The sequence below is a fragment of the Natrix helvetica genome (genome assembly GCF_964273705.1).
Source record: "Natrix helvetica genome assembly, chromosome: 3".
Classification (NCBI taxonomy): Eukaryota; Metazoa; Chordata; class Lepidosauria; order Squamata; family Natricidae; genus Natrix; species Natrix helvetica.
This window is the reverse complement of record NC_138549.1, coordinates 49591253-49610085: the sequence shown is the minus strand read 5'-3', so window position 1 is coordinate 49610085 and position 18833 is coordinate 49591253. Positions and strand designations below refer to the sequence as shown.

The 18833-nt window shown below is 37.7% G+C and overlaps 1 protein-coding gene across 10 annotated transcripts in view; it reads left to right on the top strand.

Annotated features, from left to right (window-relative positions):
- The window catches only part of MAP7D2 (MAP7 domain containing 2), a 108029-nt gene that overhangs the window by 26868 nt on the left and 62328 nt on the right, over window positions 1–18833 (top strand). For 6 of the 10 annotated variants that reach the window (XM_081947965.1, XM_081947960.1, XM_081947957.1 and 3 more), the window contains 4 exons: window positions 580–690; window positions 13462–13584; window positions 14138–14262; window positions 16675–16790. In XM_081947965.1, coding sequence (XP_081804091.1) covers window positions 580–690; window positions 13462–13584; window positions 14138–14262; window positions 16675–16790 — 475 coding nt within the window. The remainder of the gene's footprint in view (window positions 1–579; window positions 691–13461; window positions 13585–14137; window positions 14263–16674; window positions 16791–18833) is intronic. The other 4 variants (XM_081947961.1, XM_081947963.1, XM_081947962.1 and 1 more) reach the window with 3 other exon arrangements.

Here is an 18833-nt window from a genome sequence, read left to right as displayed (position 1 = left end):
GTTTTATAAGAAAGAATAAAATCATGAGCCATAGCAGTATGACTAAGAAGCAGAGGCTGTATAAATATGAGATGGCTTCAACTGATTTTGGAGGATTAGATAAATAAGCTTAGAATGTGTATTAACTTCAGTAGCTTTTAGATTCATCAGAGACAGGGAGTTTCATGGAATGGTTACTACTTGTTCTAGAAAGGTATATAACTGGATTTAAAATGTGGAATTCAGAATAAGAACCTTCATGTTGTGTTAAAATATTTTCACTAGACACTATAAGTGTTATAGAGTATATCATTAATTAATTTATTAAATGCATCAGTGTTTTGAAGTAATATTTTAATTGATAAATTGATTGGTTTTGCATAGGCAGATTTCATATAAGCAGATAAGAATTCAAATGAACTAAATTTAAATTGAAATGTTGATTTTGTAAAGGAGAAAGTTTTAAAGTAAAGCTTATGATATGGCCAGACAGATGTGCTTTATTGTTGTCCTGACCCATTCTAAAGATCCATGGTAACAAATTTAAAATATTTAGCATTGCAGAATGAATATAAATATCTTCAATGCATCTCTCTGCAGCATGTGACAAACTTTCAGTTTCTACAATGAATCTGCCAAAGCAAATGGAGTCGTCTATCAATAAACGTCTGTCCTCCTCCATAGCAACAATAACTTATTCCGTTGATAAAGGCAAGTGAATGTGCTGCTCATTGTTGCCAAAGAAATAATATCCTCTCTTTTTAGTTCCAAGGCATTCTCGGAACTAAGGCATTCTTGGAACTTCCAAGGAGGCATTCTTGGAACTTCCAAGGAGTTCTTTCCTCTTTTTCTCTGCTACTTTCCCCCTCCCAGTTTTCTTCCTTACTGTTCTTTTTCCCCATCAGCTAATCTTTTGATTAAAAAAAGTAGGACAAAAGTCACTGTGATGCTGAAAACAAAATCCTCCCTTGGGATCTTGTATCCTTCTACATCACCCCAATTTTTAATCTAAATGTCTTCTCTGCATCCAATTTGACCTCTTGCTGTCTGCTCTCTAATCATGGTATCTTGGGAACCAAGACTGCTATAATTACATGTTTAACATTAGTCATTTCAAAAGTTTTAATCACATTTTAAGGTATTTCTAGTTTATATCTTGTTCATAACAGTGGTAGTAGAGAATGCATGTTATATCTTACTGAGCTATTGCTTTAAGAGTACCTGTAGAACATCTCAACTAGGACAAAAGAAGAAGACAAGAGCCTTGCTGACTTGTCTTGACCTTGGGATAAGACAGACAGACTGCATGTGCATACCCACATATACATACACAAAAATACACACAAACTTTATTACACAAGTGAACAGGGCCTACCTTTTTCTGCCCTTTGGATTTCAATCACAAAAAGATGTACTAACTATACTGGAAGAACTATACTGGGGATTTTCCAATAGCCGACATTCCCTTCTGACATTTTTTCTACCAGCAAAATAGCTTGAGAATATTTTTCTAACTCATTGCAACCATGTGGAAAAGAGGACAGAATTGTGCTGTAACAGTGTGTTTTTCTTTAAAAAAACTGAAACATTTAAAACTCACATATATAACTTTATTGCTCATCTAAAATATTATTACCATTATTACATCCATGATATACTGTATACAGAAAAAGAGATTCTTCCAGTATTCATGTCCTGGAGTTAAATATGGTACAAAATGGCACTTGCTTTCCAGTGAAATATAAATAAAGTATGGTAGGTAAGAAATTGCATTTAGAAATAGATTCTTTTCCAAAATACAAGGTTTTGTACAAGGCATTGTTTTCCCTCTTAAGCTGAGGATAATAATGCTGTTCTTAAAGAACTGTAATAAGAATTACAACAAGGCATGAATGTACGCTTCAAATATTCTGAACAGTTGTACAATTTCTTAAAATGCTTTGGATTCAAATTGTTCAGCCATTTTTATAAATAATGTTAAATAACATAAAATATATTTTCTATGTAGTTGCTTTTTTGCTGGTACTAAAGCATAAAGTACTAAATGTTAAATTATTTTATTTGTGGGACAACTTTGGATAGAATGTAAACAAGGTTTTTGTTTTAAACTCTTGCTTTCACACTGTGATTAGGTCCCTTCTATGGTCAGGTGGCACCTGAGAAGCAGGCATATTTTCAGGAGTTAGGATTCAGATGTTCTGTTCGAGTAAAGTAATATCTGAAATAAGTGTAACTGATTAGAAGAAAGCAACTAATAATATTTTCATTGTGGTATTATTTGTGCTTGATTGCAAGACTGTTAAGACAGAGCCTGATCACTTTGTCCAGTAATTCTAGTGTTGAGGCTAGTGTATAAATTCAATTTGTATCTATAGTAGCAGGCTGAGTAGAGACTGCATGAGCTCTGCTCATGGTACATGCTAGACTAGTTGAGATCTTTCTAAAATATATTCTATTTTGGGAAGATCTCAACTCAAATGTCAAGGTTCCAAGTAACACCCCCAACAAAAGAAGACGCTGAGGCTAGAAGTTTCTCAAAGAACCATTTTATTAGAGATGTCATATTGGCACATCTGGGAAAACACTAATCTGAAAGCTTCCAGGTTTTCCCCACCCAAAGGAAAGTCCAAGACCCTTCCCCTGCACTCACATGTCTATCACATGGTCCAATCAATGCAATATCCCAACTGGAAGTGCCTCCCAGTCACACCACTCCAAGTGCAGGCCGAATGTCCATGACTCTCTGAGAAAGGAATGTTATTATGGCTCGATATCCCTGTGACTCCATGCAATCCCCCCTCCCAGTTTCCCACAGCACTGAAATGTGGCAGCCCTGAAGAATTCAAGAAAAAGATGACTTCCAGGGCTGACACCAAATTTGAGAGAAAAGAAAGTAACCAAGCAAGAGGAATAATTTGTGATACGGATCTCTTTTGTAAACATATTATGCAAATTTGGAGTCTATAAGTCTTGCATTTGAGAATAGATGTAATTAATTCCAATTACTTGGAATGTTGAAAAGTGAGATTATAAAAGGCAGGCCTAGCACAATACCAATGAAGAAAAATAATAGCTCTCAAAAGAAACGAGCATGGCTGCATAAAGAACTCTCTGACAAATTGAAAGACAAAAGGACAAGTATAAAAAGTGGAAAGAGGGGCACATAATTAAGGCAGAATATCAGCAAATAGCCTGAGCCTGCAAATATGAAGTAAGGAAAGAAGGCTCACAATGAACAAAGGCTTGCGACAAAAGTAAACAAATTAACAAAAAAAAGCTTCTTCCAACATGTTAAAAACAAGAAAAAAGTTAAGGAAAAAATTGGTCAATTGCTGGGAGAAAGCGGCAAGAAGGTGACAAGCAAGAGGAAGAAAGCAGAACTAGTTAACTCATTTTTGCACCTTTACACAAAAGGAAAAAACAGTCCAACCTATCAAAAACAGCACCACAAAAAACAGATTAGGAACACAAGTTAAAATAGGGAAGAAAATGGTAAGTGAGCACCTGTCTACCTTAGACGAGTTCAAATAATCAGGACTGGATAGATTACGCCTCAAGGTTCTGAAGGAACTGGCAGACGAGATATCATAACCACTGAACTATATCTTTCAAAGATCCTGGAGCACCGGGGAACTGCCAGAGGACCGGAAATCAGCTGATGTAGTTCCCATCTCCAAAAAAGGAAAAAAAATAGATCCATGAAACTACAGACTTATCAGCCTGACCTCAGTATCAGGGAAGATTCTGGAAAAGATAATAAAGCAATGGATTAGCGAATATCTAGAAGCAAATAAAGTAATAACCAAAAGTCAACATTTTGACAACATCTGTTTGTCAAAAACAGATCACGCCAGACTAATCTTATTGCATTCTTTGACAAAGTGACAAAATTAGTGGAGCAGAGGAATGCCGTTGATATAATTTACTTGGACTTCAGTAAGGCATTTGATAAAGTAGACCATAACCTACTACTTGATCCAGTGACGTGCGGTGAGGTTTATGACTGGTGAGGCACTGACACAGTGCTGGGTTTAAAATATTTTTAGACTTGTTGACTTCAACTCCCAGAATTCCACAGCCAGGCATGCTCAGTTCCAATTTAAAGCGACAGCATTTGTTTTTCTCCTTTGCTCCTTCTTTCTTTTTCTTTTCCTTCCCCTCCTTCCTCCCTCTCTCCCTTCCTCCCCCTCTCTCAAACACACACACACACACACACACACACACACACACACAGAAGTTGGATTGGACTATCTCTCCTACCCCTTCCCTCTCTCACTCACTCTCAAACAAACCCCCACACACACAAAAGTTGGATTGGATATCTTTTCCAGTGGCTTGAAAGCAGCTCCTCTGCCCCCCCCCCCATTCCTCTGCTGCCTTTCCCAAACACCTCCACCATTGCAAATGCAGCCTGCTGTCTGGGTGGGAAATGCCTGGAACACAATAAAGCCCACCCACCACCTCCTGCTGGCAGGCTGGGGTGAGAGGAGAGGCAGAGAAGCCGGAGGGGAGCCGATCTGAGACTTCCAAAAGAAAGAGGCTGGGGGGAAGTGCGTGTACTACAGCATGGCTCTGCCTGGCTTCCTGCCTCCTCCTGTGGTCTCCTCAGTGCTCGCTTGTGCTCTCCCTCCCCAAGTGTAGTTTGATTGCAGATGGAGCCACGTTGCCTTTTCAAACTTGTAATCAGTGAATCTGGGCTAGATTTTTATATAGTTTTATCCAGCTGTGTGTGTGAGAGAGAGAAATGAATGGGGGCCTGGGGAGGAAGTCACTACACTTGGGGAGGGAGAGCACCAGTGAGGTTAAGCAGAGTCATCCATGGTGAGGCAGCAACTAGCTCAGCTTTTTCCTTTTACTTTTTTTTTTTTCATGATGAGAGTGGTGAGGCTGTGCCTCACCTGCCTCACCTGACTGCACGTCACTGACTTGATCAAATAGAAAAATGTGGCTTAGACATTATCACCACCAGATGGATTCATAAGTGGCTGACCAACTGCACTCAATGTGTAGTCCTCAATGGAACTTCATCTATATGGAGGGAAGCATGCAGTGGGGTACCCCAAGGCTCTGTTTTAGGCCCAGTGCCCTTCAACATCATCAATGATTTGGAGGAGGGGATAGATCGGGAACTCATCAAATTTGCAGATGACACCAAGCTTGCAGGAATAGCCAATACTCCAGAAGATAAACTTAAGATACAGAAGGATCTTGACAGACTTGAACATTGGGTGCTATCTAACAAAATGAAATTCAATGGTGAAAAAAGTAAGATTCTACTTTTAGGCAAGAAAAACAAAATGCACAGGTACAGTATAGGTGGTACCTCACTAGTAGTAACTGTGAGAGGGATTTTGGAGTCCTAGTGGACAATCATTTAAATATGAGCCAGCAGTGTGCTGCAACTGCCAAAAAAGCCAACACAGTTCTTGGCTGCATAAACAGAGGGATAGAATCAAGATCTCATGAAGTCTTAATTCTTCTACGTCGTCTTGCCATATCCATCTTCGGACATTGGCGATCATGTTGGTAATCCTATTTTTGTCAACAGCTGCTGAGTGCTGCTGAGTTTTGTTCAAACCAGTCCCTTAGGTTTTGAAGCCATGATGTTCTTCTTCTGCCTGGATCTTGTTTGCCTTCAATCTTTCCCTGGAGGATTAAGTGAAGGATGCCATATTTTTCTGGGTGTCGCATCACATGTCCAAAATATACTAACTTTAGCTTTTTAATGTCTTTGATGATTTCCCTTTGCTTTCCCAGGAGGCTTATCACCTCCTCATTTGTGATTTTGTTAACCCAGCTTATACGTTTGTTAACCCAGCTTATACGTAAAAATGTAAATCCACATTTCAAATGCTTCTAGTTTCTTCAAGTGGTTTTCTGTCAGATACTAACTCTCTATTCCATAGAGCAGGATAGAAAAGATGTAACCTCTGAAAAGCCTGATTTTCAGATTTAGGCTTATGTTGTGACTGTGACATAAACCTTTTTCATTTTGAAGAATGCTGTTTGAGCTTTCTCTATCCTTGTAGTTACTTAACTGATCATGTCCCAGCTTTCATGTAAATTATAACCAAGGCATGTAATCCTTCTTTTTCTAGTGGTATTCCTTCCGAATTTATCAGTGGTAAATTATTGGGTTGTTTGCTAACAACCATGATCTTGATTTTTGAGGTATTAAGATTCAAGCCACAGTTTTCAGATATTTCTGAGACTGTTGATGAGGAGCTGAAGGTTTTCATGCAGAACTGTGTCATCAGCATATCTTAAATTGTTGATCTGAATACCATTTACTTTGAGGCCAGCATCAATGTTTTCCAGTGCTTCATTGAAAATTGACTCAGAGTAAATATTAAACAACAGCGGAGAGAAAATACCGCCCTGTCTGACCCACTCTTCGTATTTCTGCATCATCTGAGTATTTTTGGCTTAGTCTCACATTTGCTACTTGACACCTATATAGGTTCTTTATGATTCGAATGTCTTTGTCATCTAGACCCACTTGTTTCAGGATTTGTAATAGTTTGCTGTGTCTTATTTTATCAAACACTTTTTCAAAATCAATGAAGCACATGTAAACACTGTGATTGACATCTCTACAGAGTTGTACAAGAACTTGAATGCTGAATAAGGCATCTCGTGTACCAAGATTGTTTCTGAAACCAAATTGTGTGTTACTTAGACACTCCTCAATTTTGTTATATATTCTTGTGTGAATTATTCTCAGGAATATTTTCAGGGCATGACTCATTGAGCTTATTGTTCTGTATTGGGTACACTTTTTTGCATTTTTTTTGAGGATTGTCACAAAGGTTGACTTTAGCCAATCAGTTAGTATCTTTCCTCTTTCATATATTCGATTGAATAGCTGCAGTAAAAATTTCTTCCCATTGTCTTCCAGCAATTTTAAAATTTCTACTGTGATATCATCAGGTCCTGTGGCTTTTCTTGCTATTTTTATTGCGTGTTAAACATCCTCCATAGTGATGTTTGGTCCAGTTGTTATACTTCCTATATCAGTATAATCCTTAGTGTCCTCAAAAAGTTCTTCAATATATTCCTTCCATCTTTTAAGTTTTTCATTCTCATTCAAGATGATTTCTCCTCGTCACTAAGTTGTTGGTTTTCTTTTTGTAGACATCTGCTGCTTCTGCTGCTGCTTTCACTTTTTTGTGTAAGTTGAAATTAACATGAATAAATTCTGTCTTTTCTTTTTCTTTGCATCTCTTTGCAAACCACTTTTCTTTTGCCAATTGAAATTTTCTTCTAATTGTTTTCTGCAATTAATTGTATTTTTCTTTGTTTTTTATTTTTATAAGAGCATCTTTCATCTATGAGATGAAGAATTTCATCCATCATCCACTGTTATTTCTTGTGGTACCTCTCTCTTTGTTTTGAGTTTGTTACCTCTACTATTGCTTTTTAAAATTTATTCCAATTCAATTCTACATCTTCATTATTTAGGTTGTTGGTTTCTCTTAAATGAATTTCTAGTTCTTCTTTTATCTTATATCCATGTTTAATGATGAAATCACTGTCAATTCTTGGTTTAGGAGGATTCGGATTTTTCATCTTTTTTAGTTTCAGCTGGACTTTGGCAAGTAGTAGATTATGATCTGGTGGTACATCTGCGCCTGGGTATGTCTTTACTAATTTTACTGAGTTTCTAAATCTTTTGTTTATTGTAAAATAGTCAATTTGGTTTCTTACTATATTATTTTGTGTATCTGCTGGTGATCTCCAAGTGTAAAGGCATCTTTTTGGTAACTTGAAAAAAGAATTCATCACATATTGCTTATGTTTTCTTGCAGAAGTCTACAAATCTGTAGCCATTTCTGGTACCTAAGCCAAAGTTTCCAACTACAGGAGCATGACTTCCTTCTCCCACTTTTGCATTGAAGTCCCCATGAATATTGTGATATCATTACTTTTTAGGTTTTTCAATACATTGCTTATACCTTCATAGAACTTCTCTAAATCCTCCACATCCCTCTCAGCTGTGGGAGTGTAAACTTGTATAACATTCATATTAATATTTATTTTGATCATCATGACGATATTGGATACAGGAATAAGGGACATGATGCATTTATTTACAAGATTGTTTACATTTTTAAAAAAAATTAAAAAGTTTTTTAATTCTTTAAAGTTGTTTAAAAATTGGACATAATGCAACATTTCTGGAATAAACGTTTCTATATACTGATTGGATCTTACAACAGTTACATTTTATATCCATTACATATGTGTGTTTAGTCAGTCAGATTACCTATACATTGGTCCTTTCTTTTATATAATTACTAACCATACAAATACATATCCAACTCCTACCTATCACACATTCTTAATACCATATTTTCCTATTCTTGTCAGTGTTTTTCTGCCCCAGCCCTTTTCCCTAATTTCTAACCATCGTACCATTTGTCCCAAATTTCGTGATATTCCGTCTCACCCTTGTCTTTGAGCTCTAGAGTCAGTCTGTTCATTTCTGTGCAAAAACCACTCTTGCGTTAAAATACGCAGCATTAAATATAGTCCATATTTTTGTGTGTGATCCCTAATAGAAATAATTCTGGTTTCAACTCCATCATTTGATTTAGCATCTCTTCCAAATACTTCCTGATCTAGTGCCAAAAAGCCCTAGTTTTCGTGCATTCCCACCACATATGATAGAACTGGGATGGCAAATCTATGGCACCTGTGGTACGCGAAGCCATTTGTCAGGGCACGCAAGGCGTTGCCCTGTCAGCTGGCCAGCGCACATAAGCTTTTTTGCAGCTTTTTTAAAGCAAATTTTCGCCCTTCCCAGGCTCCAGAGGCTTTATAGGAGCCTGGGGAGGGCGAAAACAGCCTCCCCCACCCCCCCGCAAGCCCTCCTGAGGCTTCAGGAGCTTCCCTGAAGCCTCCAGAGTGCAAAAAAACTCCCCCTACGGGCAAACTGGAAGTTCAAGAACGGACTTCCGGTTTGCTCATAGGGCCGGTTTAAGCCCTCTGGAGCCTTCAGGGGCCTTCCAGAGGCTTCCCTGAAGGCTCCAGAGGACAAAAAAACAACCCAACGGACAAACCAGAAGTCACTTCCGGTTTGCTCTTAGGGCTGTTTTCAGTCCTCCAGAGCCTTCAGGGAAGCCTCCTGAAGGTCCCTGAAGGCTCCGGAGAACTAAAAACTGCCCTACGAGCAAACCGGAAGTCCATTCCTGAACTTCTGGTTTGCCCCTAGGGCTGTTTTTTTTCACTCCAGAGGCTTCAGGGAAGCTCCTGAAGCCTCCGGAGGGCCTCCGGGGGGGACAGGGGAGTCTGTTTTCGCCCTCCCCAGGCTCTTATACAGCCTCTGGAGCCTGGTGAGGGCAAAGAAAGCATGCCAAAAACAGGGGGGAGCGCTGGTCATGCACGCATGCATGTTGGGATTGTGTGCATAGCATTATGAGTGCGGCATGCCCGCGCATGACCCCCCCTGTGCTCCCCCCGCTTATAGCACGCGAGCCAAAAAAGGTTTGCCATCGCTGTGGTAGAAGGTCCCTAGTGCAGTGTTAACATTTCCAACATCGTGGCAATATGTTTTTATTAATTTTAGCTAATCTTGTGGGAGGGATGTGCCACCTATAGAACATTTTGCATAAGTTTTCCTTGTATGTGGTGGCTAAAATTAACTTTCTGTTTCTTTCCCATAAATCTTGCCAATTGTCCAAATCTATGCTGTAACCAAAGTTCCTACTCCCTGTGACATGGTTTCCTTTACCTGTTCTTCCACCATTGTATAATCCAATAGATACTGATATAATTTTTTAATCATTTTCTCCTCTTCACCTAATAAAATTTTATCTAATTCTGTTGATTCTTTCTTAATACCCCATTCTTTTTTGTCTTTTATGTATCAGGATTAAACTTGTATGTACGCCCACTATTCCAGTTCTATTCCTTCCTCATATAATTTTCTTCTAGATTTTAGTTCACCTCTTTTGTTTCGTATCTTCTTATAAGTAATTACTTTCCGTAAATTAATAAAATCCGGATGCATGAACATCTTCAACGTCAATAACCAGTTTAGAGTTTCCATGTAATTTTGTTCTTTACTCCTCAACCACACATCAAGTAGAGCTCGTCTTGTATGGTGCCTCTGGAAGTACTGGTGGGCTTTATGTTTTCCATCCCATAGGAAGGCATGCCATCCCATTTGCATACCATGATCTTCCAATGCTAATCGTCTTCTATTTTTAAGTCCTATTCAATCTTTTGCCCTTGTTAGTGCTGCCACTTTTTCCAATTGGGCAGTCTGAATCCTCCTCTTTCCTTGGAATCCTGTAAGAGTTTCAGTTTAATTCTGGGCCTCTCTCCTTGCAAATAAATTTAGATACCATTATGTTTAAATTTCTGAAATATTCTTTCTCCAATATTATTGGTATGTTTTGAAATAAAGAAGGTATTTTGGTTAAGATGTTCATTTTGACTGTTGCTATTCTCCTCATGAAGGAGAGCTGTAAATTTTTCCACCGTTCTAAATCCTCCTTAATTTGGTCAAATAGTTTATTGTAATTATTTGCTTTGAGTGTTACGCATTTCACCTTTAATTGTATTCCTAAATATCTCACTTTCTTTGCTATTTGAATGTTTATTCTCTCAACTAATTCATTTTTCTGAACATTTGTCATATTTTTCACTAACAGCTTAGTTTTTTCTTTATTTACCCTCAAACCAGCTACTTCCTCATAGTCCCCCAGTACTTCCATTAGCCTCATACAAGACCGCAATGGTTTTTCCATAATAAACACCAGATCGTCTGCAACGCTTGGAGCTTAAATATTTCCTTTTTAATTTCTAAACCCTTAATTTGCTCATCTTTTCAAATTATGCTAGTCAAGACCTCCAATGTTAATATAAATAATAGTGGTGATAGTGGGCACCCGTGCCTCGTGCCTTTTTGGATTTTAAAGCTCTTGAGTTGTATTCCCATTTATTACCACTCTGGCCATTTGATTGCAATAAAGTGCCTTAAACGTATTTATGAAGTTTTCACCAAATTCCATGTATTTTAACGGGCACAACATAAAAACCCATTTGATGTTGTTGAATGCTTTTGTGCGTTGATAAATATCAAGGCCATTTGTTTCTCACTGTGGACTTCATAATATTCTAAGATGTCTAGTAGCGTCCTGATGTTATTTTTTAGTTGCCTTCTTGATGAGAAGCCATTCTGATCCACATTGATAAATTCCCCCTAGAAAGTTTTTTAGCCATTCGGCCACTATGGCCATGAATATTTTATAGTCCAAATTTAACAAAGAAACTCTGATTTAACGCTAATCAAAAACTACAGGCCCATTTTTTTGTTAAGATTGTTTACTATTATAGCTACTCTGTTTCAATGATGTTTAATATTTTCACCAGAGTAGTAGATAGTATAATCTCTATTCTACACATTCCATTTTCAGGCCAGCGCATTTCACTCACTCCCAATATAGAGATATTGTATTTGAACATTTCTTGGATAGTGTTGTGTATTTTCCCAGCTTCATATAGGCTTTTCAGGTTCCATGTTCCAAGTCGTAGTTTTGGGTTTATCATGCTTCTAATGGACCAGGAGATTCTTAGCACCCTTGCCCCATTAAAGGGTTGCCCGTACTCGGGGCCATTGTTAGGTTTTGCCACCATTAACATGATTTTCCTGGGAAATGTATAGTTAGTAGTCTTCCCTTTGCTTTCTATGCTGTTCCAGCGGCTGCCACCACACCATGTGCTGTTCTTCTGAAGCTGTTCTGACCAATGAAGTCTCTGCCTTCAGTCAATACTGATGAGTCACCAGGCCTGTTCGTCCACAAGAAGTATTTGATTCCCTCCAACCCACCATTATAGCATAAAAGCTATACTGAGTACCCCCCCCCCCCATCTGCCACCCTAGGACTTCAGGCTCCCCCTTAGGAAAGAAGCCAGCTGCCTGTTTGGTGGAAGAAAGGCAGGATCAGGAATGGGTGGGGGGGGGAGGAAAGAAGCTTAACTGCCTGTTAGCAGTTATCACTTTATAATGCCTTGGTAAGGCCACACTTGGAATCCTGCATTCAGTTTTGGTCGTCAGGATGTAAAAAAGATGTTGAGACTCTAGAAAGAGTGCAGGGAAGACCAACAAAGACGATTAGGGGACTGGAGACTAAAACATATGGAGAACGGTTGCAGGAACTGGGTATGTCTAGCTTAAGAGAAAGAAGGACTAGGGGAGACATGATAGCAGTGTTCCAAAATCTCAGGGGTTGTCACAAAGAAGAGGGAGTCAAACTATTCTCCAAGGCACTTGAGGGTAGAACAAGAAGCAATGGGTGGAAACCAATCAAGGAGAGAAGCAACTTAGAACTGAGGAGAAATTTCCTGACAGTTAGAACAATTAATCAGTGGAACAGTTTGCCTCCAGAAGTTGTCTGAAATGGTGTAGGGTTTCCTGCCTAAGCGGGAGGTTAGACTAGAAGACCTCCAAGGTCCCTTCCAACTCTGTTATTCTATTCTAAATATGCTTCTTGTTAATTTTGTGCATTTGATTTCACTTATCTGGTGACTGTGGTGACGTGCTGGTTCAACTGAAATTCAGTCTTGTGCATGATGTTTGGTCTGAAATCATCTTTTTCTGTTCTATTTTCTGAGATGTTTTCACCAATAATTCTTCAATTACTGTTGCTCAAAACATGCTTCATATAGAATTTGCACTATAGCATATTTGCTGTTACCAGGCCAATGGCAACATTTACAAAGGAGAATTCTGTAGGTTTTGAGATCACTAATTAAAAAATGGCAGAATATAAAAATTGAACAAAACGTAATCTGAATATTTTGTATTAATTAAAGCAGATTCTTACATTTGAATTTAAGGCCCAAACAAAATAGCTCTGTGATGCTCCTTCCTGATCACTTGTGCTTAGACTATCACGATCAATATATCAACTCACATTTCAATGTATCTATCAAAGATGATAGAAGATTTAATAATATAGGTAAGGACCAGTGGTGGGTTGCCAATCTTTTTGCTACCGGTTTGGGCGCGCATGCACACTTGCATGCAATGCTTCTGCGCATGCGCAGAAACGTCTGGGCGGGTGGGCGGAACCTCCCGCCACCGCTACTACCGGTTCTTCCAATTCGGGCCCAACCGGGAGCAACCCACCTCTGGTAAGGGCAATATTAGGCTGACCATAAAATTAAACTTTTGATTTAACTATCAAATCATTTTTAAAGTGTTTTGCCATTTTATGTCTAATTCTAATAGATGCTAATACAGTAATTTAACATATTTGTTTGATTGACCAAGATCTAACGTGGGTTACCTAATGAAAAATTGTTTGTGGAAGAATTAAATCAAAGGTTTTGAACTTTAAAATATGTTTAGCTTTATTTTTTGTTGTAGTTGTTTATATTTTTTTTGTATATCTTGTTTATTTTTATGTTTAGTTGCACATTTTAAAAGTGATTATTTTTAATTTATTTTTTTCATTTGCTCCCATCCTTCAGCTCATCACATGCATCTTAGTCCAATGGAAACTTTTATCATTTCTCGACTATTGACTCCCACACAAGCTTCTTTAGCCAGATGTAGAAGTACTTTAATGCTTTCTGAGATATATACTGATTCAGGTAAAGCCAATATCTTCAGAAATATTTTAGCTACTAAAAACAATCTTCCCATAAAATAGTAAATTTAAGGAGCCTAGAAAATTATTCATAAAATATACAGGGAGTTCAAAATATATAGGGTTCACCAGGTTAACACTAAATGAAGGATTTAAAATGATTCATCTAGCCAGTGAAATTTACATAACTAAAATTATGTTGGGGATAATAGATCTGTTTTCAACCTTATATGTCTATTCATTTTTTAAAGTTGTTATATGTGTATCTGCCTTTACTAACTTATAGCAGTAATTTATTAGAAAATGAAGAATTTTGAATGTCCCAATCTTAAACACTTGCAAATAAAATGCTTATACGCTTAATGTTAAGTTGCTTGAGCATGGTTATTTAAAATGGGAAGACAATTTATTAATGTTTTGGGAAAGTATGTATTTGGTTGTTTCTAATAAAATGGTGCAGTTTCTTTCCTTTATTTCTTGCTTTCTTTGTCTATGTCTCCTAATGAACTTGCTATTGTACTATAACTCTTTAGTATTCCATATCTGTCCTCGTATAGCACCAGCCAGCCCTCTTAAAACTTTTTACAAGCCTTCCCCCACTAGAAGTGTGGAGAAAAAGAAAGCAGCATCTGTTTCCATGTCAGATTCAATGAAGGGAGCAAGTACAAGTGAAGTCTCACAGGTAGGTTTGAAAATTACTTACATCTTTTTTTAAAAATAAACTTATATGTTGGTTTATATTTTGCTTCCCCAGGATAAAGATACAAATACAAATCTCTGCTTTCTTTTCTCCTATCTTGCAGTAACAAAGATGTTCATTCTTGCAATTGAAACAAACTGTTAGTATTTTGGGGTTTTTGCTTTGTTTATTATTGTTCGCTAGATATTTAGACATTCATAAAATTGAAACGTTTCTGATTATTATGTTGCATAAGGGTATCCCATTTAGCTTGGCTATCTATTATCAGATACTGTTAAATATCCTATCATTTTCTTTTTTTCTTCACCCTCCTCTTTCCTTCAAGGTACTAAACTTTTTAAAAACACACACAAAACCACTTTTTTAAAAAATCAAAACTTTCTAATACATCTTATTCTTTGACTTCTTAACATACAGGTTTTAAACTTCAATATTGCATTTAATTCCCTCCCTCCAAACTACTTTTATAGATTTTTTTTCTTTTCTAAAAATCCTTTTTAACATACAGAGTTTTTCTTTAAACTGATACAACATTTTCTTTAAATTTCTCTTAATACGGGTATTCTCAAATACATTTTCAATAGCTTTTGCCTACTTTAAGAGTTACTTAAGCATTATATAATATTTTTTAAAAATACATTTTCAAATTTTGGGTTAAACTTTTCTTTCACTTGCACATATCAAGCAGAGAAAAATGCATCCTGATTCCAGTTAACTCATTAAGTTTAACTCTCTCCTTCCAGCTTATTTCCATGGAGTAAGATATTTTTCTTCTCTGAAAGTATTAAAGACTTGTAGGCCTTTCTTTTTATCAAAATTCTCAACCTTGTTAATGTCCTTAAAGAAAAAGGCCCAAATTTGTCTTTTTTCTTGACGCTCTTCTTTTAGTCGTGTTGAGAGGTTTACATTTGAATCATAGTAAGGAAGGCAAAAGTGAAAGTTAATATCAGGTTCTTCCAAAACTGTGATAAACTCCTCTGCATTTTCAGCTATTTGTGAATTTGCCTCTGCAGTTTGGTAACATTCTTCACATGTTTGCATCTCAGAAATACTTTGAGAGGATTTTTTATCATCAGAGAACAACTGTTCAACAAATTGGCGGATTTTATTTAGAGACTTTTCAAATATATCTCTAATACTTTGCTCCACTATCTTTCCTTCCTCTTTTAGTCAGAACCAGAAGATTTTAGCCACTCACAACTAAGAAGATCAAGCTATCAATTGCTACAATAGTAAATTAAAATCATGGCTTCAATCTTTATCTTTCCCTGTCAGCTCTTTTTTTTCTCAGCACACTTCTTTATTTGGCTTGCCTTAGTTTCTTTGTTCTTTAAAAAGAGATCCCTAAAATGGTGCAGGTCTTCAAAAAGGTATAGCAGGCTGTTGCTAGAAAAATCCTCTTTTAAGTTGATTTAAGATAGAATAATAATCATTGAAGGTGATTAAGAAAAGGAAGTCATAATTTACTGTCTATTTGAAAGGTGCTTCTTCAACTCCCAAACAGATTGCAGCCCCTCCCCTCCCAGCTTTTAGCATGCAGACAGCTTTGGAGTTCAACTCCAGAAACTGTCTGCCGACTTACAGCTTCATTGAAGGGTTCCCAGGGGAAGTTCTTCAACACACCCTGGCCTGGTGGGTCATAAAAGCTGATGGGATACCAGTCCCTTCAATTAGAAGGCAGAAGAAGAACACCCAGGGAAAAATCCTTTGGAGATCTCTCGCTGGGTGTGTGTTCAGTTAGTCATGATCCCAGGAAGAGGTTTCAATTGAATATTGATCTTTAAAATCCTCTATATCAAAGTGCACATTTGAGCTTTTTTGCAAATGTACCAAGCCTGATAAAATGTCACAAAACCAAGCTCTAAAATAAAACTAGTACCATGCAAAGAACCCACATCCATTCTAGTCCAAGACTAGACTAAAAATTAGATTTTAAGGAAATATTTTGAACAAGTTCAGAGCTAGATGAATTTGTGGGAGGGAATGTTCTTCCACAGGGCGGGAACTGCAACAGAAGACATGTTTCCTAAGTATCATCAAATAGCGTTGTTTAAGAGATTTTGTTTGAATGCATACTGCAAAATATACAAGGTAGGTGTGCCAATGTGTAAAGGCAAAGGAGTAGAGAAGTTAGATTTAGAGCTAAATTTCTCAGGGGACAGATGTCAATTTTGTCAACAACTGCAGTAAGACGTCCTCTCCTTCAAGGTGCGGTAAGTAAAAAAGATACATCATCAAAAGAGATGTTTTTATTTTAGTGTATCTGCAGAGAAAACATATTTTTCTCTGCAGAAATGATCTGCATTCTTGTGGCCCAAGTTTGTGTTTGCATCAACATATACATACTGAATAATTGTAGTTCTTAGATTATCAAATTATATTATCTTTTTTAAGAATGAGAAGAAAAAGAAACAATCAACACCTGTCACATCTGGTTTTGGATCTCCTTTTAAAAAATATGAATCTTCAGCAGCTGTATCTAAACAATCAGCTTCACCCACAACTCCAAAGTAAGAATGTTTTGCAAATTCTCATTGTTCTCTGAGTAAGCTTAAATGTACTCAGTTTTTATTTTAGTGTGTTGTTTTTAATCATGCAGAGTAAAAACAAAATTCTCTGCAGAAATGATCTGCATCCTTGTTGTCCAGGTTTATATTTAATAGATTTATACTAAGAGAATAGCAGCAGTATTAAACAGATGCAAGTGCTATTTCTAGTTTTGGCTCTACAAATGCAAGCCAAATTAGATGAGGTAACATCTAGAGTTTGCCAGTAAGAATGTCCTGACTCCCAAAAGTATTTAGTCACCTTGCTTAACAAGGGTCTTCCACACCATTCCACCTGATAGAAGTCAAATTTTCCTTCTTGAGAATGACATTGGCTGTAGCAATTATATTTAAAATAATACCTTCTTTTATTTTCTTCTTATGTCAGTAATTGCTTTAATCAATCTCTCAACCTTGCTCTTGTCTCCCAAAATGTGAAATTATTGATTACTTTCTCATCATCTTGTATCCTTGCTCTCATGCATACTCATGACTGAAGCCATGCTGTTAAGTGAGCATAATAACCTAATTTTGTAGGACAGCATTAGCCTTATTGGCCCCATTATAAAAGACTATTACAAAAAAATGTAACTCAATGTTTTCATCTCAGTGTGCTTTCCTCCCTTAGTAAGCCTTTTTATATGTAATTTCATCAGAAAGGTGGTAGCTTGTTAACTTGCTCGTGATTTTGTTTGAATGCACACTGCAAAATATACAAGGTAGGTGTGCCAATGTGTAAAGGCAAAGGAGTAGAGAAGTTAGGTTTAGAGCTAAATTTCTCAGGAGATAGATGTCAATTTTGTCAACAACTTCCTCTCCTTCAAGGTGCGGTAAGTAAAAAAGATACATCATCAGAAGAGAAATATAAGCACTGAAATTAAACTAACAATGGAGATAAAGTGAAATTGCATCTTTGAATAGACAGAAGACAATCACCTCTATTAATGGCATCTTTCAACTATAGGATTCTTACTTGTATTGTGTTAAGAGATCCTTAACTTAAATTCAGAAATGACACATGGTTGTGATTAAAGTGAAGAAAGGAAAATGGTAGAAATAATATGAGAAGGGTAAGAGATATGTTGGACATTTGCTTCTTTCATTCATGGACACAGCAGTGGTTCACTCTTGCTCCTGATTTTCCTGTCCTGTTTTCCTCCTTCCTCTTTAGCTATTATCACATATAACATTGCCTTTTCCCCATTCTCTACATGCCAAAAGCCTGCTTGGACCAAACCTAGGTATTTGGGATCTGTACCAAACTCCTGAAGTGGTTATTGTGTGCACAGGTTTCTTCCCTAATTATGCTTATAATTATATTACTGCAACTAATCCCATTATAAGAAGATAACTTTGAATTATGCTATACTATATTGAAGAGACTACATAGAAGCATAAATGTATAGATTGGTCCACGAGGGTGGTTTACCCCTCGTGGAAATGTGCCCACCGGGTTTTCGAGCATTCCATCAGCCTCGGGCCCTGGGTAAGGGTGGTGGGGTGGCGGTGGTTATGCGGGAATGTTTAGAGCCGAGGGAGTTCACTGTTCCTCAGATACCCGGGTGTGAGTCCCTTGGTGTGAGCTGGGGCCCAGGGAGGCAGTGGGGCTTGCTGATTGTATACTTGGCTCCTCGCTATGCATCAGCAGCCCTGCCCGAGCTCCTCGAGCTAATCTCAGCGACGGCAGTTGAGACTCCCAGACTTTTGGTCATGGGGGACTTCAACTTGCCGTCAATGGGAGCGGCTTCCGAGGTGGCTCGGGAGTTCATGGCTTCCATGACGGCCATGGACCTGACCCAATTAGTGCAGGGCCCCACTCACGAAGGGGGCCACACACTGGACCTCATTTTTGTATCTGAACAGTGGACGAGTGATCTGGGAATAGGGGATTTAGTTATCACGCCCCTGTCATGGTCAGACCACTCATCCCTCCGGCTGGACTTCCCTGGCGCTATCCCCCACTGCGAGGAGGCGGAACCAGACTCTATAAACTGGTACCGCCCCAGG